The 26,667-nt window shown below is 47.6% G+C and overlaps 1 protein-coding gene across 1 annotated transcript in view; it reads left to right on the forward strand.

The window, feature by feature from the left end:
* The first annotated feature begins 5,322 nt into the window (after positions 1–5,322).
* The window catches only part of DRC11 (dynein regulatory complex subunit 11), a 160,140-nt gene continuing 138,795 nt past the window's right edge, over positions 5,323–26,667 (forward strand). Inside the window, exons 1-5 of the mRNA XM_025886596.2 lie at positions 5,323–5,590; positions 13,455–13,779; positions 16,805–16,924; positions 20,103–20,294; positions 22,406–22,477. Coding sequence (XP_025742381.1) covers positions 5,580–5,590; positions 13,455–13,779; positions 16,805–16,924; positions 20,103–20,294; positions 22,406–22,477 — 720 coding nt within the window. The 5' untranslated portion in view covers positions 5,323–5,579. The remainder of the gene's footprint in view (positions 5,591–13,454; positions 13,780–16,804; positions 16,925–20,102; positions 20,295–22,405; positions 22,478–26,667) is intronic.

Raw genomic sequence — 26,667 nt, forward strand, 5'->3', positions numbered from 1 at the left:
TCTCTTCCGCCTCTCCCCATGTTGTTTCCTTTGCCTGGAAGGTTCTCCTTCTGTTTCCTCAGGCCACAGCCCCGCTCAACCTCGGCCTGGCCAGCTCAGATCCCACCTGTTGTGTAATACGTTCCACTTTCCCAAAGGCCACGTGACCCTCTCGGTTCTAAACTCTGACCTTTATCTCCTCTGCTCTACTCTTTGAAGGCAGAATTCATATCAGAGTCATCTTTTTCTATTGCACAGTGTCGAGTGCTGGGCTTTGTATAGAACCAGCATCAATAAGCATCTGCCCAAATGACTTCATACATATCAGGACTGCTGGGAAGACAGACTTCCCCAGAGACCCGGCAGTCGGATTATGAGACTGTGTGAAAAGACATTTACATCTAAAATGGAATAAAACATCAATTACTAGGACAAAACACGGTAACTATGAAAAAGATATTGATCAGTTTAGAGGATGAGTTTGAATAATGATTTGGGCCTCAGATGTCTAGCAAAGCGCAGAATATGGTCACTAAACAAAATGAAGGTAGTATTTTCATGGGGAAGGGAATCTAAGACCACTGGAGGCATGGCAGGATGGGACCCTGGATGGGATTGGGCAGGACAGAGCCCCGGGCTGTGTGGCCACATTTGGTCTGCCCCTGCCAGTGCCGCCCAGCTGGGGGCTTAGAGCCTTCCTGGGGCAGGGTGCTTGGTCCAGCTGTGTTTGGTGTGGACAGAGTGGTCTTCGGGTAGAGGGTATGCCTATCTTGTGTTTTAGTCTTGCTCTCACTGGAAAGAAGGAGGAGGGCAAGAAGCCTGGGTACTTGAGAAGGTGGTTCTGGAAGCGCTGAGCGGTACCCCGTTTTGATGGGGTAGCAGCCTGCACTCCCCCTCCTCATGTGAAAATGCAGGACTCACTCTTGCAGCCGGGGTTGTCAGGCAGAGGTCTAGATAGAGGAGCTACTCTGGGGTGTTGTACATCAGGTGCTGGCCTTCAGGGAGACTCAGGTGGGAGTGAGGAGCCAAACCCCGCAGCCAAATTCAGCAGAGAGGTTCAGAGTGGCCGGTGACTCTGAAAAGAAAAGACGGTCAGGAACTGGTCCAGCAAACCTCACGTGGATCCAGAACAGACCACTAAAATCATTTGTGAGTTCTCAGAAAGGGAAGCAGAGACAAGTGTTATCATTCTGGGTTCTCTAAAAAACAAGGCAGAGCAGACGAGCCTAGTCTTAAATTCCCACAGTCACTAGCAGAGTACCTGAGGACGATGCTGTAGGTCCAGCACCGCCCTTGACCAACTCCTTACCTCACGGAATTGCTGAGAAATACGAGCCAGATGATAGGGTGGCGGGGCAAGTTTACAGCTTGTCAGCTGATGGAAATTCAGACACACTTCTGGTGCTGTGCCCAGTCTCCCTGGCCTTCTTGTAGAGAACATTCCGTCTGGGAACTGGATGGCTCAGGTGGTTCAGCAGGAGACAGCGGAGGAAGAAGCAGAGTTTGGTGCACTGTGAACACTGCCTGAATCAACAGTACGATGTTGATGAAGGGCCTACCAGCCCCCACCTGGGAGGTTCTGTTTCACCAGCTTAAGTCTGAAGGACACTGACTTGAGGATGGCGTGACAGAGAGCGTGATCACAGGGGAGCCTAATATTTTGCCGTGGCACAGAACTTGAGGGTGCTCGAATAGAGGTTAGCCCCTCTATTCCTTGCAGGCAGAAGGCAGCCAGATCCGTCACCTTTCTCGACGGCAGTGTGGGGACACTTGTGCTTTGCTCAGAACGAGCCTTAGCAAATATTTGCCCAAATGATTGCATATGGGAGAAGATACATTTTCCCGGAGACCTGGCAGTCTGATTATGAGGCTGCGTAAATTATCGAATACTGAGGACAAAGTCACCTTCTATCTCCCTAATTAGGCAGCATTGATTTATTTTTCCTTAAAGGATAAGTGATTTGAGAACCACTGTTTTTAATCACATTAGTCTCACAGAAAACAATTTTTTAACAGATATTAAGATAGCTGTTGCTCCCAACAAAATGATAAGAGTCGGGGGTATAGTCTTCGAAGTGAGATTATCAGGTGGTTTGAATGCCAACTCCACCATCTCCTGGACTGTGGCCTTGGACATACTTAACCTCCTTCGGTCTCAGCTTCCACATGTGTAAGATGGGGATGGAAATATTACCCGCCTCATAATGTTAACGGGAAGATTTTGTGAGTGAATATATGTCAGGTCCCACAGAGTCCCTGGCAAAGAGTAAGTGGCCAGTGAGTGGATCAGCTGCACAGCTGCAAAGCTCGTGAAATATAATCAGAGAAAACTCTGCTCTCCTGCTATGCAGACTCTGAGAGACCTTGTTCCACTGTCTTCCCACACCGAGGACTTGTTTGTCCTTTGAACATGACTTACATCTTTTGATTGCTGGATTTCATCCTCAAGTGATCTATTTTCTAGAAGAGCTCGCATTATGGCTCTTCCTGAATGTCACCTACGCAACAGCCCATCCTGCCTGCTCTCAGGATGGCAGAGCCCGGATTTGGTTCTTTTATCCACTGTTCTCTTTCATAATGCCCATAAACCCTGATTTCTCTAAGACAATAACGGTGATCATGTTTCCCAGCTGGTCCTTGTGCTATCTCGAGATGTCACAGAGTGAGGTTGTAATGTCTGGAGTTGCTGCAGACATTTTATGACCATGAGGAAAGTCATCCAACCTCTTACGGATGACAACTCCAAAAGATGGAAAGACCTTCAAAGAAGGATGATGTCACTGAGCCCCTGAAATAACCAGCTCCAAAACTGTCTCGCCTCTGTTCTTGGAAGGGAGACTATAAATCCTCATTGTTCAAGCCACCAAGACATTGGATTTTCTATTACTTGTGTTTGAAAACATGCCAATTCATGCACGAGTGCTATATTTCCTGAGGGCTTTCATATATGGGAATATTAACTTCAGTGAGGAGAAATATCTTGGGTCACATTTCTCCCCAAAACCTTTGTAAGTGTTGCTACCTTTTCATCTGCCATTGAAAGCTACCGTGGGGACATCTGAGGCCACCAGATCCCCCTACCGCTTCTCCCTGAAGTTCAATCACACATCCAGATCTTTGGCGTTGGTTGTTCTATACCAGTTTGTCCTGGAATACAGTGAGAACATTTGATCAGCAGATTTAGTTCTCTTCTTTCTTTCTTTCTTTCTTCTTTTCTTTGAAAAAAAATTAATATTGGAGGACTCTTTTTTTAAGGAATAGCAACTAACCCCTTTCTAATCGCTCAAATGATGCAGTCTTTTTCCTGTACATTCGCTGTAGTTGATGCAAGCTTTTCCTGTAAGTCGGTAATTCAGATGAATTGTACCCAGTCTGCTTTTTGGTCTTTCTAATTTTGGTTTCTCTATTGAATATTTCTGATTTTGATTTGGTTGCCTTAGCTGTATCATCTCTCTCTTCTCATTGTGCTGCTTTTTTTTTTCTCCCAAACCTTATTCTATTAAGTTAGGGTTCTTACTAATTTATTCTATAACATGAGACACATATGAAGAATTTTCTTCTATTTGGTTACATTTTCTTCCAGACTAGGTTCTTCATCTGTCTCACCCATGCCATAATTCTTTTTTTTTTAAGATTTTATTTTATTTGAGAGAGAGAGAGAGAGCCCGCGCATGAGTGGGAGTGGGGAGGGGTAGAGGCATAGGGAGAAGCAGACTCCCCGCTGAGCAGGGAGCCTCAGTCCCAGGACCCTGAGATCATGACCCAGGCCAAAGGCAGATGCTTGACTGAATGAGCCACTCAGGCGCCCCTCTTTTGTTTTTGTTTTTGTTTTTTTCCCTTCCCCTGTTACTAACGTCATACTTTTGGATAGTAGATTTATTGCTTCTATCTTATTTAAATCTAACACGGATTGCTCTTTGTAAATCTTCTGTTCAAATATAATGTGAGTAAATTCTCCTTGACTGCTTTCTCACCATATCTGAATGAGTTTGAGAGCTGGAAGATTGCGTTTTTACTACTTTTCTATGACCTGTATACACACTGAGGATTAGGGCTGATCCACTGGATGTGTGCAAGTCCTGGACTCTGCTTGCTCCTGAGATTCTGCTAAACTCCTGCCACCATCCCCCACCCTTGTTAGGAGCCCACCCTGTTTCTGTGACAAACTGTCCTTGGACTTTGAGTCTTTGCCTCTATACAGTGCAAAGTCCTAGAAAGTGGCAAGCTCTAGTGATTTTTCCCAGCTCTGGTCAGGTCCTGTGGGCAGTAGGGGCTGTTTTCTACTCGTGATAGTTTTGTCTCACCTGGACTTCCCCAGGTAGCTTCCTTCTCATCTCACTTTGCAGATTCATGTCTTCCTTGTACCAAAAAAAGCATTAGTGAGAAATCTTGGTATTTTGTCTACTTGGTTTCCTTCCCTAGTGGGGATTTTTGGGGAACGGGGCTGAGATTCAGATGCCATTCTCCACTGCAGACTTCTGTTTCACTGAGCACAATTTTTTGAAGCTTATGGCACAGAGTTGTACTTAATTTTTTGTTTAGTTGCTCTTTTCTTTTGTTGTTGTTATTCCTGATTTTTGCTCTTCTTTTGCTCATTTCATTAGTAATCGTGGGAGAGAGGTTCTGTGATCCAGAATCACGCTGTCATTTTTATGTGGATGCCTTCTCCGTGCTCTTTCAACGGCATTGGTTCTGAATATATATTTCCGTAGGAATTGCAGGTTATAAAATTTGCAGATTTACTAAAGATGAAGAAAGAAGGGCAATGAAAGCAGACACTCATAGTGACTTGCTAATAACTAACATCCACATGGCATTTTCCATTTACAACACACTAGCTCCTGATCTCACTTTCATTTCGCCCCAGAAGGGCAGGACTGCTTCTGCCCTGTATCCCCAGAACCCAAGTCTGCGCTTGGCCCGGAGGAGAAGCCCAGTCAAGTTCTGAACAAATGAATGACTGTTATCCCGTTTTACAGATGGGAAGACTGAGGCTATAATCAAGGCCCTTGTCCAAAAGGGGGCAAACAGGGAAGAGGGAAGACGGCGTGGAGGACAACGAGCCGGCGGAAGGGACCCGGGCTGGACCCCGGGGACTGGTCCCTGGGTGGGTCCGCCGGGAGGTCAGCCCCTCACCCTGGTCCCAAGCAGGCGGCAGCTCCCTTCCGCCAACCAGCATCCCGCCGCGCCAGGGCGCGGTTACCACGGAAACCAGGCAGCAGCGCAGACGCGTGGAGCTGGGGGCGGGGAGGGGGGGCGGGGGGAGGGGGCGGTGACGCGCCCGGCCTGGGGTGAGCCGGCACTGCGCAGGCGTAGCGTCTCGGTTGCTAGGTTCCGCCTCGCGTCCCGCTGAGTGGCTACAGGAAGGTCCCCGAGCCTCCGGTGGCCAAGGGAACGTTCGAGTTCACCTATCTGTGCCTGCGCGCTATCGCCTTTTCCTGCCCAAAGCGAGAGGATAGCCCGCATCGCCGTCCCCCTCCTCCAGAAGGACCTCTCCGTGGACGCGCCCGGTGGTGTCCCGACGCCTGCAGCCGGCCGCCCTTCGGAGCGAGACGGAAGAGCTTCCAGGCGGGCGAGGGAAAGAGAGAAAGTAGCCAGCCATGTCGAACGCGTAAGTGATGGGCTGCGGGCTTATAGACCCGGGTGGCGGAAAGAGGGCTTGCTCTGCGGCTTTTCCTTTTTCTTCTCTCCCCTCCCCTGCTTCATTTTAGCAAATGAAGGCAGGCCCAGGATAGAGTATCAGGTTCTTGTGGACAAGGAACGGCATGCGCCTAGGTCTCCCTCCTCCCGGTCGCACTGCCTCTCCCCCCGTGGAGATGAGCGCCCGTGAGCTCGTGGCTTATGCCCTTGATGCTGTCTTACCGAAACAGCAGCACCTTTAGGACATTCGGCACATCGCCTGCTTTTTTTGTTCGTCTTTCTCAGTTGTAAGTGGATTGCTTTGTGGAAACACCCAGGTTCCGCATTAAGGAAGGAGCTTGAGGAAGCTTTATGGCACCACTCTGCTTTTCACAAGGAACCGCAGTCGGGCGGTAGGGGTACCGGAAAGAGTGTTTGCCTAGCGCTGCGCTGTTCCCCAGCACTCGTTTCGTATGGTCTTCATCAGGACCATTTCGGACGTGTTATGGTGCTGATCCTGAGGGCGCTGTGCTGCCTGTGTGAGATACGGCAGCGCATGGGATCTTCACAACACCCCATAACGCAGGACCTGTTAATAGGGTTGGTCCCATCTTACAGCTGAGGAATCGGGCACAGAGAGGCTAAGTGGTTCATACCGAGCAAGCGGGCGGTGCCATCCAGCCTGCAGGCACGCTCTTACTAACCCTATTGGTAGGTGAGGAAATGACAGCAGAGAGATCCGGGGCTTGCTGAGATGCTGCAGCTGGGGAAGATAGGGAGCTCAGTTTGGGGCGTGCTGAGTTGGAAGGGCCTATTGGAGATCAAGTAGGCAGTTGAATATTCGAGCCTTGAGTTCAGGAGAGATGTGTCTGTGTATGAAATATAAACTCGACAGGTGTTGGTATGTAGATGGACTTTACTGACACAGCATGAGTGTAGACAAAGAGAGAAGAGGTCATCAGGTGGTGAGAGACTGGGGAGCAGACACCAGCAAAGGGATCAAAGGTGTGACCCGTGAGGAGGGAGCAGAATTGCGGCGTTCCGGAAGCCGGGTGGACAGGAAGCAATGTTTCTGGGAGGAGGGAGGGACAGACTCAAGCACTGCTGAGACAAGTCAGAAGAGAACCGAAGTGGGCCGTCCATTTAGCGCGGCGGGGTCCGCTGGTGCCCTTGACCCGCGTGGGGGATGGAGTAGGAAGGTTGCTGAGAGTGGGAGGGGACAGGGGGAGAGACATTTTTTAAAGGGGTTTTGCTATAGCTGGTGCAGGGAAATGGGGCCAGGGGAGAGATTTTTTTTTAAAGATAGGAAGCAATGGCATATTTCTTTGCTAAAGGAAAGGGGATGGTGAGGAGGAGGAGGGAGTAGTGGGGTGACGTTGCTAGTGGGAGCATGAGCTCCAGCAGGTGGCTCGAGGTCTTGGCTTTGAGGGAATTGAGGAGGGTAGAGTCTGTCGGTAAATGCTATTCTTCAGTAGACACCTTGTGGGGTCCTGGAAAGATGATGGAGGGAGTAGACGGGGGGACAGTGAGGGGCAGTGGTGATGCCACCTGATGAAATGAGCTGCAAAGCTAGGGGATGGGGCAGGAAGGACGACCTGGAAGCGGCGGTGAGGAGCAAGGACTTTGACCCCACGCCCCGACAGTGGTTGGAGGAGTCTGGCAGAAAGGGAGCCTCTCCTGTGAGGGCTGCAGGGAAGGACAGCAGGCCTCCCTTAAGCAAGAAGCCCAGAGGAATATTCTGGAAAGAGGACAAACAGCTACATAGTATTGGACGAATTTGAAGATTTATCCTGTATAAAATATCTTGGGAAGAATTCCCATTTTGCAAGATTCAGATTTTTCGTTGAAGCACGTGGTATGTCTGAATAGTCCAGTCTTCCCTTCCCCCAACCAGCCAGCTACAGAAAATCTGCCAAGCCATAGAAATAACAGTCCAACCGTTTTCAACGGTCATATTCCGTCTTCTCTACCCACAATCCTCCTGACTTCAAAACCAGCAACATTTCTTGGTCGTATGCTCAAATCTGAAACCAATCATGTACTTAAAAAAAAAAAAAATTCTAAGTAGTCTCATGGATAAATTACCACCTTCCCTTTACAAGGTGCCTTTCAAACTTCACGAACCCTTTCACAGCTGTTATCCCACCCCCCAGTAATCCCCGGGGGTGTCGAGAGAGATGTCCTCATCCAGATTCGCCACTTGAGGAAGTGAAGGCACGAGGAGGCTGTGGCCAGTCTGAGACCCGCTACCTCAGGAGACAGCTTCTGATTCTAAACGGCACTTTTGCCTTTAAAACCCTCCTGGCCAGACCCAAGGAAAATACAGACACGTATCCACACACACATGTGTACAGGGGCCTCATTCACAACAGCCAGGAGGCAGAAGCAGCCCCCATGCCCATCAGCTGAAGCGTGGGCCAGAGACTGGTGTATGCATGCCTGGACCATATTTGGCAGCAAGAAGAAGCGAGGTTCTGATGCGTGCCTCCGCACGTGTGCACTTTGGAAACCTTGTGCTGAGTGAAAGGAGCCAGACCACGAGGGCCACCTACTATGTGGGCCCATTTATGTGAAATGCCCACAGCAGGCAGACGGATACAGAAATTAGATTAATGGTGGCCAGGGGCTGGGAGGAGCGGGGGCAGGGGCTCCTCTTAGGGAGATGAAAATGTTCTCGAGTTAGACAGAGGTGGTGGTGGTGAATATACTAAAGCCCACTGATGGGTGGGTATAAAGGATAAAATTAGGGAATGTGAATTATATCTCAATGATGTTCTTATTTAAAAAAAAAAAAAACTTGTCCTGCCACATCCCAGGTCTCACCTAATGTTCCCGGGCACTGGCCCAGCAGAAGGATGCAGGGACCGAGGGGCAGCGAGGTGGGGCGGGGCCCAAGCCAGGCGGGGACTGCACGCAGGGGCAGTGGGGGCTCCCCAGGCTGGCCAGGCTGAGACACAGTGGCCAGGCCCCGGCAGTACAGAGACTGGTGGGGCTGGGGCCAGTGGGCGCACAAGGAGGAGCGTCAGGACAGCAGGGAACCTGGAAGGCAAGGACGCCAAGGTCAGTGTCCAGAGGAAAGGGTGATGATGCGGGGTGGGCCGGCTCACATGGCTGCCTGATATTTCCCATCACCCAACGACCCATGCCCGGTGGCTCCAGAAAAGCAGCAGGTGAGGAAGGAAGAGGCTGCCGCCCAAAGGCAGGACTTGGAAGGCTCAAGCCTCCAGGAGAATCCCCAGCCCAGAGTTCCAGTGAGGGCTCAGCTCAGCCATGGCGCTGGAGGGGTTCCTGCCTCTTTGACCCTGGGCGGAAGCCAAGGAGTGCACTGAGCTAGGGCAGCAAGTCTTCCCCGGGCTGGGTCTGTCTCAAAGCGGAGTCCAGGCATTCCTAAATTCTGGGTGCGTTCCGTCCACCAGTGTGCGTGCGGTTGCCCCTGGTGGAAGCATCCTCTACGCAACATCCCTTGATCACGACGGGTGTGGGTCTTTGTGGGATCCAGGTCACCCCACCTGCAGCCCACAAGGCAGCCTCCATGGGGTCTTGCACAACCTTAGTGCTTACTGGCACGTTCAACGCTTTGAAGTCCGATAAATGCCCCTTACTTTTCATTACTGACCCCAGCTCCACATTTAGAAGTTATGACTAGATTTATTTATACAGACTCCAGTATATCATGCCTGTTCTGATCCTCCGCAGCTCGCATTCTAGAATTTTCTTCAGTTACATCTTGTGTGGCTCGCACCATATTCATTCTTAGATGTTTAATCGGTAGCGAGAAAGGGGTTCCATTTTTCGTATTTTTCTCTGTGTTCAGTGTTTGTGGCTTTTACTGATGTCTTACAACTTTGCTGCACAGTTGACTACTTATATTTTGTTACCGATTTCCTTGGATTTTGCCAGTGTGTCATTTACAAGCAGTTTCTTGAATCTTTTGTATGAATCCCTTTTCTGTCTGCTTGATGTTCTTTCACTCCTGTCTTTTAGATTTCCAGTGTGTCTCCTGAAAATATTTTTGGTCTCTGGTGTTCCGCGTTTTGAAGGGCTGACGGCATCTGTTCTTTGGGGTATGCGGGCGGTATTCTTAATCAGGCATATGCCGTAAATTAAATTTATTGAGCATTTTCTTGTCATCTGTGGAAATAATCTTCAGTTTGTACCATTCTGTCGCTGTATTTAGCTCAGCTTGTCTTTACGCTGAACTCTCGCAGATTCCTGGGATGACCCCTCCCCGGTCAGAGGGAACCACTCTTCTGATCTGGGGCTGAGTCCTGTTTGCTAAGTGGAATTTCAGATCTGAGTTCTAAACAAAATTAGCTTGTAATTTTCTTCTGTAATGCTGTCCTGACAGGTTTAGGCCACAAAACAAACCACATGGCTTTCTGTTTTATGTGAACATTGGTGGGGCAGCTGGTGTCACCCGTCAGGTCAGGCGAGGCCTGGGTGTGCCGCCCCCCCTCAGATGCTTGGAGTCTGGGCTTCGGTGAACTAGGAACAGGCTCAGCTTCTGGGCACCCTTCCCAGCTTCACCTCCCCCGGGGCAGATGCTCGATAAGCCACACCACCTGATTCATCACCCTCATTTGCTTTCACCCCGAAGAATGGGGGCCGCAAAGGGGCTCAGACTATGAGCCCTGGAGCCAGACTGCCTGGACGCGGGCCAGCTTTGCTGTGCCTCTGTTTGCTCGTCCGTGAACTGCAGGGATGGTAGCACCTGCTTGAGAGGGCTATTAGGTTTATGAGAGCTGATACCTGTAAAGCACTTAGGACGGTGACCAGTATTATGTACTTTTGAGCTGCTTCCATCCTCCTCCTCTTCCTCATCATCATCTGAACCTGAAAGGCTCTTCACCCACCAAGAGAACTGACTTTTGGCCAAGAAGATGAAAGTCTCTCATCTCTGTTCCAGGAACATAAAAATAAGAGATTTTTTAAAAAATGTTTTCTTCATGTTTTATTTAAAAATTTTATTTTTAGGGGCACCTGGGTGGCTCAGTAGGTTAAGCATCCGACTCTGGATTTTGGCTCAGGTCATGATCTCAGGGTCCTGGGATGGAGCCCCGCGTGGGGCTCTGGGCTCAGTCAGTGGGGAGTCTGCTTGTCTCCGTCTTCCCACTGCCCCTCCCCCCACTGGCACACACACACTCTCTGAAATAAATAAATCTCCCTCTCTCTCTGAAATAAATGAATAAATCTTTAAAGAAGTTTTTAATTGTTCTTTTAAGTTTGTATTACTTGGTAACATACTAATATGTATTTATTATACTGAATAGTGGAAGAGTACATTTTAAAATAAAACGAAAATATCTTAAATTGAAAAACTAAAGAATCGGAATTTTTTTAATGCAAGTTGAAACTCTCTGCACCAGGAGCAGCATGGGAGTGCACAACAGCGAGCAGACGCAAGCAGGAGGCCTGGCCAGGCCCTGGCACAGGGACGGGGCACTGTGCTCTGGGATTGCTGCCCCAGCGGGGCCTGGCTCCAAACCAGCCTGGAGGACTGCAGCTGGACCCCCATGAAACCGGGTGGGATCGCCCTTCCCAGCAGGATGGAGGTGGAGGGCATGTGCCTACAGCCTGCCCTGGGCTGTAGTACGACACCCGCTTCTCAGCCGGAAGGCAAGCTAAGGAACGCATAGGCACTCAGTATATATAAAGAACCCGCATAGACTAATAGCAAAACAATCCAATGTAAAAACAAGCAAAACAAATGGATAAATGATCTGAGGAAGAGAACTTGCAAACAACCCGTATGCAGGTGCATATTCAATCTCATTTGCAACCAGGTGAATGGACATTAGAATGTTGAGATTAAATTTCTCACCCATCATCTCACCAAGAGTTACGATTATGTATTTTCTGGTGATAGGGGTGGTTCTTTCATTTTTGGTCAAGGTAGAGGGAGCGGTACAGTGAAAGAAAGAAAGAATAATGGCTCCAAGCTTAGAATCCCATAGACTGGGCTCAGACACTGACCTCACCTCTGAGGAGCAGGCTACCTCCTCCCACCTCAGTGGGAGTAACAGGAGCCTTGTTCATGGAGCGTGGCCAGGGTCACACCTAGCACAGGTCACAGCACGCGGTCAATTCCGGGAAGTGATGCTGGCAATTTCTCAGAGGGAAGTGTGGAGCATGAGTGAGGAAGGGCGGGTAGTGGGACCAGAGCCGAGCACCTAGAGGGGATGCCCGCTAATGACCTTGGGAAGGTCGATGAGGGACTCCCAGTAAAACAAGGTGGATTTTATGAGCAATTTTATTTCCTGCTCTTCCTGAATCACCTCCAAAATGGCAACAGAGGATGTCAAAGGCTATAAACACACGAGGACGAAGGGAACGTTAGAGCATTTGCCACGAGCTACCACGAGAACATAGAAGGAGGGAATGCAGATGAGATGAGGGGCAAGAGGCAGGCACGTGGGACCTGAGCGCCAGCAGAGGGGGAGGGAGGAGAAGCCCACCTTCTGGCAGAACCCTGGCAAGAGAGGAGGCAAGGTCTGGTCCTTCTGAGGTGGGGCTGAAGGTGGTAGGACTGCCTAAGGGGCATTTTGACCCCAGAGAGCAGGTGCCCAGCCGCCCCCGTGCTGACAGAAGAGGCTCGTGCAGGCAGCCTGGACCTGGGGTTGCCACACACAGGTGAGCATGGGGTTGGGAGGCCAGGCTGATGGCGAAGAGGAAGGGGGAGCCCTCACTCCCGTTGACACACTGGCTCCATTCAGGCAGAGATTAAGCCCCCCTGGCCAGCACAGGAAAGACCTAATGGGTTGTGGGTTTCCCCCTCATCCCAGGAAAAGGGCCAAGATCCTGCCCACTCTCTCACCCCTGGGAGAGTTAATAAGCCTCTTCCCAGACACACTGATCTTTCCATTAGCCTTTCATCTGATTCTGGGATATAAAGAGAGCCAAAGTCAACCAAAATTCTGCCTTGGATGTGTTGGTCAGAGTCCAGGCAGGAAAAAGATGGCACCCTCAGCAGGATGGTTAAAAAAGGGACTGGCAGAAGAGATGGGGACAGAGTCTCAAGGAACTGACAAGGGTCATGGGGCGAGCAAGGCAGAGAGGCCACCACCCTGAGCCTTCGGTAGAAGGAGGCTCCCAACCGTGTGCTGAGCCACCAGGGAGGCAGTGGGAGAGGACAGACCTGCAGCTCACCCTCCGCCCTCCAGCTCCCTGTCTGCTCCATGGACCTAGGGCCGGCCTCCCACGCCAGCCACGCCTTGCTTCTTACGTCCCCCATTATGGTTCTCAGGTTCACAGTTGTTGCTTAGAGCTGTAAGTCATTCACTCTCCACTGCGGGTACTGGTCCGCTGGGAATACACTGCAGTTTATTTATTCGTTCTCTTATTCATATACAATTGGTTATCTCCTTGTTCTGGCTGTTATAAAGAAACGCTTTTATGTTAATTGTGATACAGATTTACAAGAGTTTCTCTGGGGAATGATTGTTCATTCATAGGGTCTGCCCGTGTTTGACTTTACAAGGTGGTGCAGAATCACTTTCCAACGTTGTTGTTCCAACTCATAGCCCACCAGCTGTGTGTATGGACAAGTCAGTGGAAAATTCTGGCTCACAGCTTCTTCATCTCTGAAATGGGTGTAATCATGCTGGTTTTACATGTATGGTGAGGAACCACTCTTATCATTGAGGTGAAAGGATTTTTAAGCTACATAGGTGATAATGACAGCAGCGGTCATGTCCGAAAAATCGCATGCACCTCAGAAGAAGACATAAATGGTCTTAAAGGGAACTACACACCGTGTTCCTGGTTCACATTTGATGCTGTGTCACCGTTTGTTATTCCAGATGCCCATTTTGTATGGCTCACAAAGGAATTTTCACTTATTCTCTGTCTTTCCCCAGAATGTATAATAAGATGTGGCATCAGACCCAAGAAGCCCTCAATTCTTTGCTTGATAAAGAGTCTCAGAACATAATGGAATCACAAAACAATCAAGTTTTCATCTTCCAAATGTTAGCCACCTTCTACATAAAATACGTGCAGATCTTCAGAAACCTGGAGGATGTCTATGACCAGATCGTCCACCCGCAGAAGCGAATATTGATCCGAAAAATACTGGATGGAGTGATGGGTCGCGTCCTGGAACTGAAGAATGAAATGGTTGAATTGGAATTAACAGAGTTTCATTATTTTGATGACATCCTACAGGATCTAAAGTTGGCTCCTGTAAGTACTCAGCTTCTTCTCTTATCTGTTTCTTGTTATTTTAAATAAGCTGTGTAGGCCTCTAACCAATTTTCTACAGACTTTCTAGATATCTTTGCTGGTTGTTGTATGAAAAGTTGAAGCATTGCCCTTCAGCTGGGCCATACCCCCCTGGACAAGGATTGGGTCCCTGTAGTTTTGGGCACAGACAAGTCTTCACACAGCACTTGGGTCCATTGGACACTGAAGTTGTTGTCTTCCTTGTCACCATGGTGTCTGCCCAGATCTGTTGGCTGGAGTAGGCCAACTCTTCGATAAATATCCTGGGACACAAACCCTCCCGATTTCCCGTCGAAGTGCCCCTCCTTCTGTTTCCAAAGGAGATCTCCCTCTGGCCTCTGCTTCCCGTCATCTTCTTCAGGATGAGCAGCCTATCGGTTACCAGTTCTTTCTTCCCAGGTGGATGTGTCTCCTCCTCTGCTTTGGGTCTCTGGTGACTCGGGGATTTTTGGCAATAGGCCTTTGAGCCTCAGAAAAGAAGGAAGGGCATCCTCCCTCTCTGATGCCCTGGAGCTGTGAGCATTCGGCCCCACTGCTGCCCTCCCGACCTTCACTGCCAAACACCCAGGGTCTCTTCTCATGCTCTGTCTGGCTGAGTCTGCCAACGGCCAGTGGACAGACAGCTCACTTCAGTGTCACGGTCCTGGGAGCTCAGTCTTCATTTTGAAAGGAACATTTCCTAAAATAAAATTAAAAGAAGACAGTGTTCAGTTTTCTACCTGGCGTTTAATGCCTCTTCCTTTTGAAAATATTCGACATCCTATAAACCTTATGTTTCTTTCTGGAATAAACTTTCCTAACATTATTACTGCACTTCATTGGAATGGACTCTAAAGAATAATTAAAATGATTGGAAGTGTTGAAGATCACTCCAAAACTTTTGTGTTTATTGCGTTCATTTATAAGAGTGTGGATTAAAGCACCAGATTTTTTTGGATTAGGTGTACTTTACTCACCCATGTGAGTCTATCAGGAACACTTGAGGATAAACATGAAATCAAGTCATTAAGTCATATCTCTAAATTGAATTAATAAAGCAATATTAAATGTGTTAATTTAATGCCAAGACTATTAAATAATATTCTCGAAGCTAAAGAATAAGAAATTTGTGACGTTTATGTGGTGGTCTCCTTCAGATTTTCTGGTTCACCTGGTTCATCTTCTCAAAGGCCATGAGCACTGAAAGGGGTGAGGAATGAGGGACATTGTCCAGGAAACTTTCCTGGTGGGAGACTCTCAGCTGTGTTTTCCACCATTTCCGGAGGGTGCACGGTGAGCCACGTGACGACACTGGGGCACGTCCAACAGCAGCAGCATGGACCCCAGGAGCAGTGCTGGGCCAGGGAGACACATGTGTGCCATCTCTGGGAGCTCCTACTTGGCTCAGTTCTGCAACCCTGTCAGGGTTTCCGTGGCTGCCACCTGCACAGCACACAGCTCTCCATACAATATGACCCACAGTCCGACCACAGCTGGTCAGTTCGGGGATGGGTACTGGTGGCTGCACCAGGCAATCCTTCCCTCAGAGATTCTGAAACAGACAGAGAGACCAGTTCCTGTCTCAGAGTCTGAACTTCAGGCTCCCAAATTTGTGAGTAGTTGGAGCCTTTGTTCTCAGATGCTCAGAAGAATGAAGAAAGCTGCTCTTGAGAGTGAAAGAGGGAGAGAATGAGAGAGAGAGAGAGGGAGAGAATGAGAGAGAGAGAGAGAGAGAGAGAGAATAAGACAGACTCACCAAGAGGAGCAGAAGTAAATGGCAGAGTCCTGAAAGCATCTTCATTCCTGGACACATCCCTGCTGATAATGGACTCTCCACTCTGTTCCCGCCCTAGGTCCACGAAGTCTTAAGTCCATCCATCAGTGTCCCCTACAGCTAAACTAACTGGAAGAGTGTTTCTGCAGCCTGCCACCTAAGGAGCCTTCCTAATAGGTCCCTGATGTAGAGAAACGTGTCAGGAAGAGAAGGAGTTTCTCTGCCATAAGAAGTGTCCTTGATTCCACCCTGTAAAGGATGGAAACTCCATTAGTCTAAGAAAGTTTGGTTTTCAAAAACAGTTGCCACCAGTACTGATATCATCTCACCAAGTCCTAAAAAAGACACCCCTTCTTTAAGGGAAGGCCTGTTCAAAATCCCCTGGATGGGGGAGAGAGTGTGGAGAGTCATGCCAGAATGGGAAGAAGGGGAGCTGACCCTTAGGACCAGGACCTTAGCTTTCCTGGGCCAACTGGTCTACCAGAAGGCAGCCAGGAGTGTCTGAGAGTCTAGGACAGTGTTTCTCAATGGGGGTGCCCAAGGGCCCATCCCATACCCCCGAATAACACTTCTACACTCCCGATTGTTGAACTTGGGCTGGTAAACATTCGTGTGACCTCCACTAACTGAAATATTTGGTAATATGCATAAATGAAAAAACAGCAGTTGATATTTATGGCATAAAAAACAAGCTTCCTAATAAAGCAAATGAACTTTGTCAATAATTTTTGTAATTTGGGGTAATTTAGGTAAAAATAAAAACAAATTATTAGGGGAAAAATGTGATCATTTACATGCAAGTAATGATACTGACGATAACTTACGAGATTGAATTCAAAGATCTCTACATCACAATGCTTTGCTATCTTAGTGTGCATTATTATTTTAGGTAGGCTGAGATGATATTATGTTTCTTTAAAGACCTTAAGTTATCATTAGTTAATGGAGGATTAACTGATATGGGTTCTCAAGTTTTACTGTAATGATTAAAACAAGGGCCGTGATGATGGTTTTTCCTTGTGACTTTGTGTCTCCTCAATGGTAATGAATTCTCTTCATGCCACCGGCCTCATCACGTCTTAAATCAGGATGGGAGGCAAAGCGCGTCTCTTTGATGTGCAGTCCTTACTGTATAGCTTAGGTGGATTTGAGTCCTGGAATTGTGACAAAAGTGACAGTTGTGACCAATTGTGACAAAATTGTGCCCTTGGGCTCATTCTTTCTCTTCTCTAGCAACAATTAGATATTCCCATTCCCAAGTATTTTTTGAAGGAGAAGCTGGAAGTCATCAAAGGAAGAGAGAAAATCCTTGCTCAGATATTAGCCAACACTGGACTAGATATACCTGAAAAGGTTCGTATATCATTTTAATAAACATCATTCCATAATCTATAAAACCTTTTTCCGTGGCTCCTGATTGGGTGAGAGACAGATTATTTCCAGTGGGAAGAAAGCAGCACCTGCCCCTCGTGCTAGTCAGTATGTATGTGTAAAAAGTTGCTTACCTTGGGGACATATTTTTGATGATTCATGACCATTATTTTTCAAGAACTTAGAAATAGAGATCAAAACATAATGCTTTGTTGGTTAAGTCAGTATCTCTGAGACTGAGTAGATTTATCAGCTCAGTTTGATTTTTTGTCTCAGACCCCTAACCTAAAGTCAGAAGCGGAATGTTTTCATATGAAATAATTAAGTGTTAAGCTAACCCACTGATCAGTCTTTCCCTTCCAGACTTTTCCGCACGGCCCTGCCACATCCACCTTCTGGCAAGTTTGCTTGTGCATTTCAGTGGCCCTCGCTTCCTCCCGTGTATCCGTGCCTCACGGCCCTGGCTGCTCATGGCCCACGCAGGGAGGCAGCAGTTGGCCATCCAAGCTGGGACGATTCCAAGTGAAAGGGGCACTGTCAGGCACTGTCAGTAACTATGCTGGGCAACAGGTGTGGCCCCAGTGCCCAGGGGAAACCGGCACGTGTGGGCTTCCTACAGACAGGCCCCGTTGGGTGTTGTCAGCCTGGGTCCTGGTGCCAAGGAAGATTCCAAGCGCAACCAGAATGACAGTGGGCCAGGAGCAGGACGTGCCCTGTCTGCCTGCCGCAGGAAGTGCTTGGGGTGCTCTGTGCTCTCTCTTGGCCGTGGACATGCTTCATGCTGCATAGAGGGCTCGCTCTTCTCCCTACAGCCCTGCCTGTCGAAATGGTACTCATTCAGCAGAGCCCGACTTGATGCAGCATCCCTCCAGAAACCTGAGCCAACTAACTCAGGACCGTCTCTCCTTCCTTCACCTCTCCCCTAACTGACTGATCCTCCCTCTGCATTGCATCCCTGGAAGTCCATCCCGGGGCTGTTTCAAGTAGGGGTCATCACCATCCTTGCACCTGTTAGTGCCTTCAGTCCATGCATCATTCAGAAGGAAGCACTCAGCACTTTACCCAGCTCCCCCAAGGTATCTCCTGGCACGAAACATTGACAAGCAGTGCAGAATTCACAGAGGATTTTATAGGGGAAATGGGGGAGGGCGATGACGTTGTACACGCTATGGTCAAACCCTAGAAATTCCTCTTTGCTGTTTCCCCTTTCTGCTGTCCCTCTTTGCTGGTGCAGGGTCAGCCGCAAGGAGCTTTCTCTCTCAGCAACAAGCCCTAGCTGGCTCCGCTAGGTAGAGCCGTCCATCTCCATCCCAGCCCCAACTTCTGATGGGCCCAACGTCAGCAACACGCCGGGCTCTGGGCAACAGCCCTTGACATCTGTGTGACTATCTCATGCCCTCCGGTGCCTCACGAGACCCCACTTTCACCTCAAGCTGCTTATTTCTTGAAGATATATGCAATATATATCCCAAAAAGAATTTTAAGAGGCAAATATTGCCGTCTAGTCCTACATCTTTAATGCTTAGTATTTATTCTTGGGCCCTCCATAAGTGTTCAAAAATGAGAAGACCACTCAAACCCTCAGAAGTCTTCGATAAGGGCTGTAATGATTTTCAGAATGACAATATGGAATCTAAAGGAAATAATAATACAGTAATAACTAATATCTGCAGGACACCTACTATCTGCTTAAGCACTTGTACATACCTTGTGCGGTTCAATGCCGACATGATATTCATTCTACTCTAACCTTATGAGGGCATTATTGGAAATGTGCACTCACTGAAAATTTGAAGTGATGAGATCTCACTGAAAACCAAACTCTGAGGAATTGTGATGTGAAAGAGCCCCCTCAAAGGGAACCAGGGCACCACACTGGGGAGCAGAGGGTGCTCTATTGGGAAGAGGGTCAGTCTTGGTTCAAATTGGCTCTACCCCTTACTAACCCTGGGAGCTCATGTCAATTCTACTTCTTCTGTCAGCCTCGGTCTTCTTAACTCTTGACTGGTCACAAAAATACCCACTTTGGGGGTTGCTTTGTGAATTTGCTGAGATTATCTATGAAAAGCCTCTGGCTTCTGTAGGGTCTCAGTAAATGCCCCTTTCCTTTCCTTGCTCCTTCCTGGGCACCATCCCCCCACCCCGGGGCATTACAGAGAAGACATCATCGTGGGAAACAGGGGCCCTGGTGATGAATCAGAACACCCCACACTTGGGACCTCAGGGTCTGGCACCATGTTCTGATAAGGTGGCCACGCTGCCCTCTGAGACCTTGGCAAGGATTCAGCCCATGAGTGGGTGTTTTCTGATTCAGAAGGCCTCTCCTTTCTGCCTCTGTCCCTGCATGAGGCTCCACCCAAGCCAGGCCACATCCCCAGCTTCTCCCGAGCCCCAAGGACCACAGAGAGCCTCACCCCTGAGCCCACTCCGAGCTCTCGCAGGGCTCCGGATACCCCAGCAACCTTGCTCTTGACCATCCTCAGGAAATGGCACAGCCCCACACCTGGCTTTGCCTCCCCCTAGCCCACCTGAGGTCCCCAAAGGCAGCATTTTACCGCATGAGCCCTGGTGTTCCTCCAGTCATAAATTACCCATCCCATTTGGATGTTTTGAAATGCAAATTTGTAAGCACTAGAAGACATTTCACATATAAATTGAATACTCCTAAAATGATTTTAACATTACTCATATTTACTAGATGATCCTGTAATGGATTTTGAAGTCAGCGTTTTACCTCATATGTGTTTTACATTTTAAGTTCTCATATTAAAGATGTGCTTTTAATTTATATGTTTCTACTATTAAGTTCATAAAACATGAATAGCAATTTTGAGTTTTATTAAATCTATTTTATTGGCATTCCTGGTATAATTTGCTGCCAGCCTAAAATATTGTGGAACTAATTGGTATTTTGTTCGGAATGGTAAAGGAAAACTTATGGGGTTTCTTAAATCGGGGACCAGAGCAAGAGCCATGGCATGTTATCAAAATTCACATAATTAATGAGTGAGATGGTTAGTATTAAACCACCGTCAGACTCTTTATCAACAGTTTGGGAACTCCTAGCAAGGTTGTGTTAGAAGTACGCACATGATGTATATGGGATCAACTGATAGAGTTAACAGGTTTAAACATTGATTTAACTTGAAAGTTTTCACAGAAATACACCGTAAAGGGCATCCCCCTAGAAGAGGCTGTTAAACTAATCCAGATCGCTGAGAGAGCGCGGCAAGGCCGCCTAAGAGCAATGTTCATGAAGCAGATCTTCCTCCAAGAATACAGAGCAAAGCAAACCAGGATACTTGGCGAGAAAGTTGCTGACATGGGAGCTGCCGTGCTGCAGATTCAGAAGGTGGGCATGTGGTGCTCATGGAGCTGGGGACAGGTGTCTTGACACAGCTAGAGATGCACGCCAGGGCCAGGGGTGGGCTCTGAAACCCCAAATCCCAAAATCCTACCTTGAATGGAGCTGGATTTTAAATTCCAGAGAGATTTTTTAATCTTACCCTGGGGAAACCGTTAAGCTTGGTCGTGTTTTTTAAGATTTTATTATAAATAGGTATAAAATGCAGGGCATTTGGTTCAGATATTTTTAAAGGTCATTGATAATTGTTGGAAAGAATGTGGCTCAAAATTCATTGAGGATTTATATCCTCAGTGTGTATTCACACACAGACGTAACCACAGAAAGGGAGCAAGGGTCCACACCTGCTGGCTTGCGCAGGTGTGTGCTGTTCACAACGCCAGTGACCGTCACTAAGCACCAGAACATCGATGTTCCCTTTAGAAGTGGGCCTGAGCTTTCCTCCCCAGATGAGCACCGCGGGTTTGCACCCATCTGTTCCCAAATGGAGGCTAAGGTTGCTTGCAGGAAAATGCGCAAGCTGGCTTGTGGGACAGAAGGGAGGGAAGGAAGGCACCGGGACACAGACCCCAGCCAAAAAGTCAGGACTCCATCCCTGTTGGGCTCTGAATGGGGATGGAGGGTGGGCAGCGGGAGTGGGGGGAGCGGAGGCCCCCATAACAGACTGTTTCCTTTCAAGTTTCTGTGAAGATAGGAAGTTGTAAACAAGCATCTGAGTTCAGAGCTGAGTTTTATCAGTCTTGGACATGACCATGTTCTATTTCCCCACATTTTAATGACAATTTTTCTCTTAAAACTATGAAGCACCACGCTTAGATCTAGCCCCACACTCCTGAAATCTGGAAGTTTCTCTTGAAGACACCCAGGTAGGGGACTCTCGCTAATGAGACTTATAACCATTTCTTCTCTCCCGGCCCCACCTACCTTTATGGACATAAAACACTGTGCACATTTGAGATATATGACATTATGATTTGATAGACATATATATTGCAAAGCAATTATCACCGTAAGCATAATTAAAACATCCATGACATCACATAATTACCAGGTTTTATAGTGAGAGCACTTTAGATCAACTCTCTTAGCAGCTTTCGAGGACGCAACGTGGAGCTGGCTACAGTCACCATGCTGTGCGTAGACCCCCAGAACTCATTCATCTGAAAACTGGAAGTTTGTACCTTTTGGCCACTTTCACCCATTTTCCTCACCCCCCAGCCCCTGACAATCCCGAATCTACTCTGTTTCTAGAGGTATTTTAGATTCCACATCTAAGTGAGATGATATAGTTGTCTTTATCTACGACCTTTTTCACTTAGCATGCTGCCCTCAAAATTCATGCATGTTGTTACAAATGTCAGGATTTCCTTCTTTTTTTGGCTGAATACTATTCCGTTATGTGTATATACCACACTTTTTTATCCATTCATCCATCAACTGATGGGTTGTTGCCATGTCATATCTATTGTCAGTAATGCTGGGATGAACATGAGGGTGTAGATATCTCTTCAAGACAGTGATATCATTTCCTTCAGATATGTATCCAGAAGTGGAATTCCTCGGTCATAGGGTAGTTCTGTTTCTAACTTTCTGAGGAACCTCCATGCTGTTTCCACAGTGGCTGTACCAGCTTGCATTCCCACCAACAGTGTAAGAGGGTTCCCCTTTCTCTGCATCCTCGCCAACACCTGTTGTCTCTTGTCTTGTGGATGAGAGCCCTTCTGACAAGGGTGAGGCTGTCACTGGGCCAGCAGTGGGCTGTGCAGTTAGCCGATTTGCTTCCAGATCTTGGGCGAGTATGGATCCTGTCCAGTCCGTGGGTGGACGGGACTGCCTCAGGCACCACTTGTCCAGCAGGGCAGTGCCGGAACAAGGCTCCACAGTTGGGTCCTCAAACAGCGAATAGGCCATTTCTGTGGTTTGTTCTTTCTTTAAATTTTTTGCCTGTGATCACAGAAGAAAAAATACTCCATCAGCGCACACACATGCACAGCCTTGACTGTGTAGTCATTATACCATTTGAAATGGGAGAAAGGGTAGGATGGTGTTCTCTTTATTTTTTTAATGTATTAGACAAGTAACCATTTCTTTGCTTTTAGGTTTGGCGAGGTTTCCATCAACGTAGGAAAACTGAGAAACAGAGAGAGGAGGAGATGATATTCCTGGGTATGGTAAGTCCTCTTGCAGACAGGATATGCATGTGGGTTTCTTAAGACTCGTGTCTCCGTTAGAGAGTTTTTGTGCGACAAGAGGAAAGAAAAATAAATGACCAGTGACTTAAGAGAATGGAATTGCCTGTCCTGTACAGAAGTGTGTCCCGGGCCGGGGTGGGAGGGCCACACAGAGCGGGCGTGTGTCCGTTTACACATCTCTGTTAGAATACGTGGACCGCCCCAGAAGTGGAAACAAGCTATGAGCTGCTCACAGTATACCGTTCCCTCGGGATGTCCACTCTGCCCTCTGGTAGCATTTGCGCTCAAGAGAATGGGTTTGCCCCGAGATAGTTGGCTGTTTTCCGGTGATCTCCACAGTGATCACTGAATCAGAGTTGAAAGGGTACCTATTAGGTGTCGGTTGCCATGTGACAACATTACCACAATTTAGCAGCTTGCATACAAACTCATCACCTCAGTTTCTGTGGGTCAGTGGTCTGGGCTTAGCTGAGTCGTCTGCTCTCGGGATCTCGCAAGACTGAGGGCCGGGTGTCATCGGAGACCCAGCTGGGGTAAAATCCACTTCCAGGCTCGTGTGCTTGTTGGCAGGACTTAGTTCCTCGTGGGCTGCAGACCGAAAGCCTGTTTTATTTTGCCAGTTGTTTGCTGGAGGCGGACCCCAGCTCCACATCGGGTGGGCCTTTCCATATGGCCACTTGCTTCATCAGAGCTGGCAAGGGAGAGGGGGGATGCCTACAACCTCATGCAATGACCGTGGAAGTGGAGTGTGTCACCCTTGCCCTGTTCAGGTCAGTTAGAAGCAAGCACGGTGTGCACCAGGAGGTGGGGGTCTTTGGGGACCATCTTAGGGTCTCTGTCTGTGCAAAGGAGTTCTCTGCATTGTCTGCAGCATCAGGCCAAAGGCCTCGGAGGAGGTCTTGCTTGTTCTCTGCCTGAGCCCCTCCTGAACGTAGAGCCCCTGCTTCCCAGGGCTGCCCATTCTGTTCCATTTTAGAAACTTCTTCCTTTCATTCACCCGAAGCCTGCCTGCCTATAGGTCCCGCAGCCTGGCTGTGGTTCTGTCCCCGGTGGCAACTCAGAATGTGTCTGCTTCCCCGTCACCTGACGAGCCTTCAAGGATTTGAAGGCAGCTCTCGGGCCCCCTATGCCAACTCTTCTCAGAGCCAATTACCACCACCGATGGTGACCATTCTGGGGAGTCTTGCTTTCTGACCTGCTCACTTTCTCTAAAAGGACATTACAAGTTAAAGGAAAAGCAAGCCTGTGACCATATTGAGTTGGTGCGTTGGAATGATCTACATCATTCAGGGCTCCATGTTTAACACCAGGATAGGAACATCACACCAATAATGTTGATAGACACAGTGACCGAGTCTTTGAAAATGCTGATCAGGTACCAAACTCTGGTGAGGATAAAAGAAGAAAAGAAAACACAAATATGCTGTATATAACCACAGATACCAATATGTTAAAAAAAAAAAAAACTATTAGATAGTGTCATGAGTGACTAAGGTCATAAACTAGAAAACACTGAACGGAGAAGATTATCTAGAGAAGTCTGAATATCAAAGCAGACCTAAGAAGTAAATTACCTCAATAAACCAATCACTGCAGCGATTGCTGGAAATGTTTTCTGAGCGCCGGGGTTCATTTGCGTCCTGTGAGAGGTGGGAGCCTGGATGGAGTTGGACACGCAAGACATTTACTGGGAGGAAGGGAAGGAGGGGCAGAGAGGCGAGGGGAGCTCTGCCGGGAGGCAGGGGTTACGAGGCGGGGGCACAAGGCAGAGGGATGGGGGAGGAAGAGCCAGCGCGATGGCACACTTCCAAAACAGAGGCTGACACCATCTTTACAAACCTATGCTGATAAAAGAAATGGGGATGTCCAGTCTGGGCAAGGACCCAGGGACCAGGGTAGCGCGGGGACCACTCGCGGGAGTTTAAGTGAGCGCCCACCCGCCTGAGGAGAGTTCGTCTCATCACACACCTTCAACCGCTTATGGCTGTTTGCTCAGAAATCCCGACCCTTTGCAACTTCTTTGCTGAAAAAAAAAAGAAGAAAGTGAACAAAATTTACAATATATCAATATTCACATCAGGGTAGTTTTATAATTGTAGATTGATGCCCAGAAACAGTTCACACAGTTAAAACACCCCATTGTATATCTTCAGAAGTGAGGTTTAGAGTTTCTCTGTATGGTGCAAAATGTAAAGTATGAACATGTGATCCTATTTTTATACCTTTATTTATTCTTGCATTTTTCTATAATCAACGTGTATTTTATGTCTAAAAAATTACAGATAAAATACATGTTCGAAATTGTATCAGAGGGGGAAAAAGATAGGAATCGTGGCTTAAACAATTTGTAGCTTTTTTAACTGAAACTTCGTGTAAGAGAGCTGAGCTCTAGGAAACAAACTGAGGGCTGCTGGAGGGGTGGTGGGTGGGAGTACGGGGTCACTGGGGGATGGGCGTTAAGGAGGGCACTTGATGGAATGAGCACTGGGTGTTATATGCAACTGATGAATCACTACATTCTCCCCCTGAAACTAATACAAACAAAAAGAAACTTTAAAATTAAATAATATCAAATCACAATACCTTTTCCCAAATCTGTGTACTTCTTATCAAATGTGTATCTCAATAGGACAAAAATCAGGGTTTAAGATTTTTCCTTTCTTTCTGATTATAACAGTTAATACGCTCAGAGAATACTGTAAGAAGTGAAAAAAAAGTCATTTATACTTTTTTAACCAGTGTAGGGATGTGGGTTTCATTATATTACTCTTTTCTTCCTATATATAAGTTATATTTGCCAATACTGCACTTCATCTTCTCACTTTTAGAGAAATCAAGTGGTCTCCAGTGTGTGGTTGATCCAAGAGCAGGGAGGCAGTCAGCTCCGTCATTCTGTGATCAGTGATAAACATGTCCCTTGAAACTGTGGTTTCCCATCAGGTCTTCTTGTACAAAAATATTCGGTGTTCTTTCTGAGATTTTAGGATTTAAAAACATTAAAGGATCTTATCAGTGATATTGTTAAATATAGAAAAAATGTAATTCAGTCCCATATTCAGGATATTGCCATGTCACTTTCATCAATTTGATGATGGCACATTCTGAATAACAAAGGGTGTGGCGAATACACCTGGTCTTGGAACGTCTTATAGCTCCCTTCGGCCCCGCATCCTGGACCACTCCACCCACAGCTGTGACCTCGGGGCACTACCTCTGTTGTCAGCACAGAATTTAAAACGTGAATTATTTTGCTTGAGGAAGGAATTTAGCTCCATGTTCCAGAAACTTGGAAGAGCATAGTCTCCTGGTGAAGGGGCATGGGACCGCTGCACGTGTTTTTATAAAGTCTCAGTTGTGACGGCCCGCCTTTATTGTCCACAAAAATATGGTAAATCATACCTGAGTATGCCTATATGGTTTAAGAAACACCTTGATCTTGATCACCTACATTCTTAATTTCCCTTTGATCTTTGAATTTAAAAGATAAGTCAACATTTATTTTTGGGATTGAGACCCCTACGGACTGCAGCCCATCCTGTACCGTGCTGTTGTTGGGGCACGCTGTCAGAGCCACGTGGGCAAGTGGTCTCTTCCAGCTATCGCAGATTATATATATATATATATATTAAGTAGGCTCCAAGCCCAGTGCAGAGCCTAAGGCAGGGCTGGAACTCATGACCTTGAGATCAAGACCTGAGCTGAAATTAAGAGGCAGACACTTAACCAACTGAGCCACCAGGCGCCCCGGAGATTTTTATGATTTAACACATTCACTGGGTGGCATATTATTTAGTCATAAAAAGAAGGAAATCCTGGGGCACCTGGGTGACTCAGAGTTAAGAGTCCACCTTCGGCTCAGGTCATGATCCTGGGGTCCTGGAATCGAGCCCCACATCGGGCTCCCTGCTCAACGGGGAGTCTGCTTCTCCCTCTCCCTCTGCTCCTCCCCATGCTTCTGCTGTCTCTCTCTCTCTCTCTCTCTCTCTGCTAAATAAGTAAAATCTTTAAAAAAAAAAAAAAAAGAAGGACATCCTGTCGCATGCTATAGCATGGGCAAACTTGAGGACATTATGTTAAGTAAAATAAGCAGTCACAAAAAGATAAATACCATGTGATTGCACTTATCTGAGACACCCACAGTCGTCAAACTCAGAGAAACAGAATAGAAC

The sequence above is a fragment of the Callorhinus ursinus genome, unplaced genomic scaffold, assembly GCF_003265705.2.
Source record: "Callorhinus ursinus isolate GAN/ISIS: 27379988/994484 unplaced genomic scaffold, GSC_fseal_2.0 scaffold2, whole genome shotgun sequence".
Classification (NCBI taxonomy): domain Eukaryota; kingdom Metazoa; phylum Chordata; class Mammalia; order Carnivora; family Otariidae; genus Callorhinus; species Callorhinus ursinus.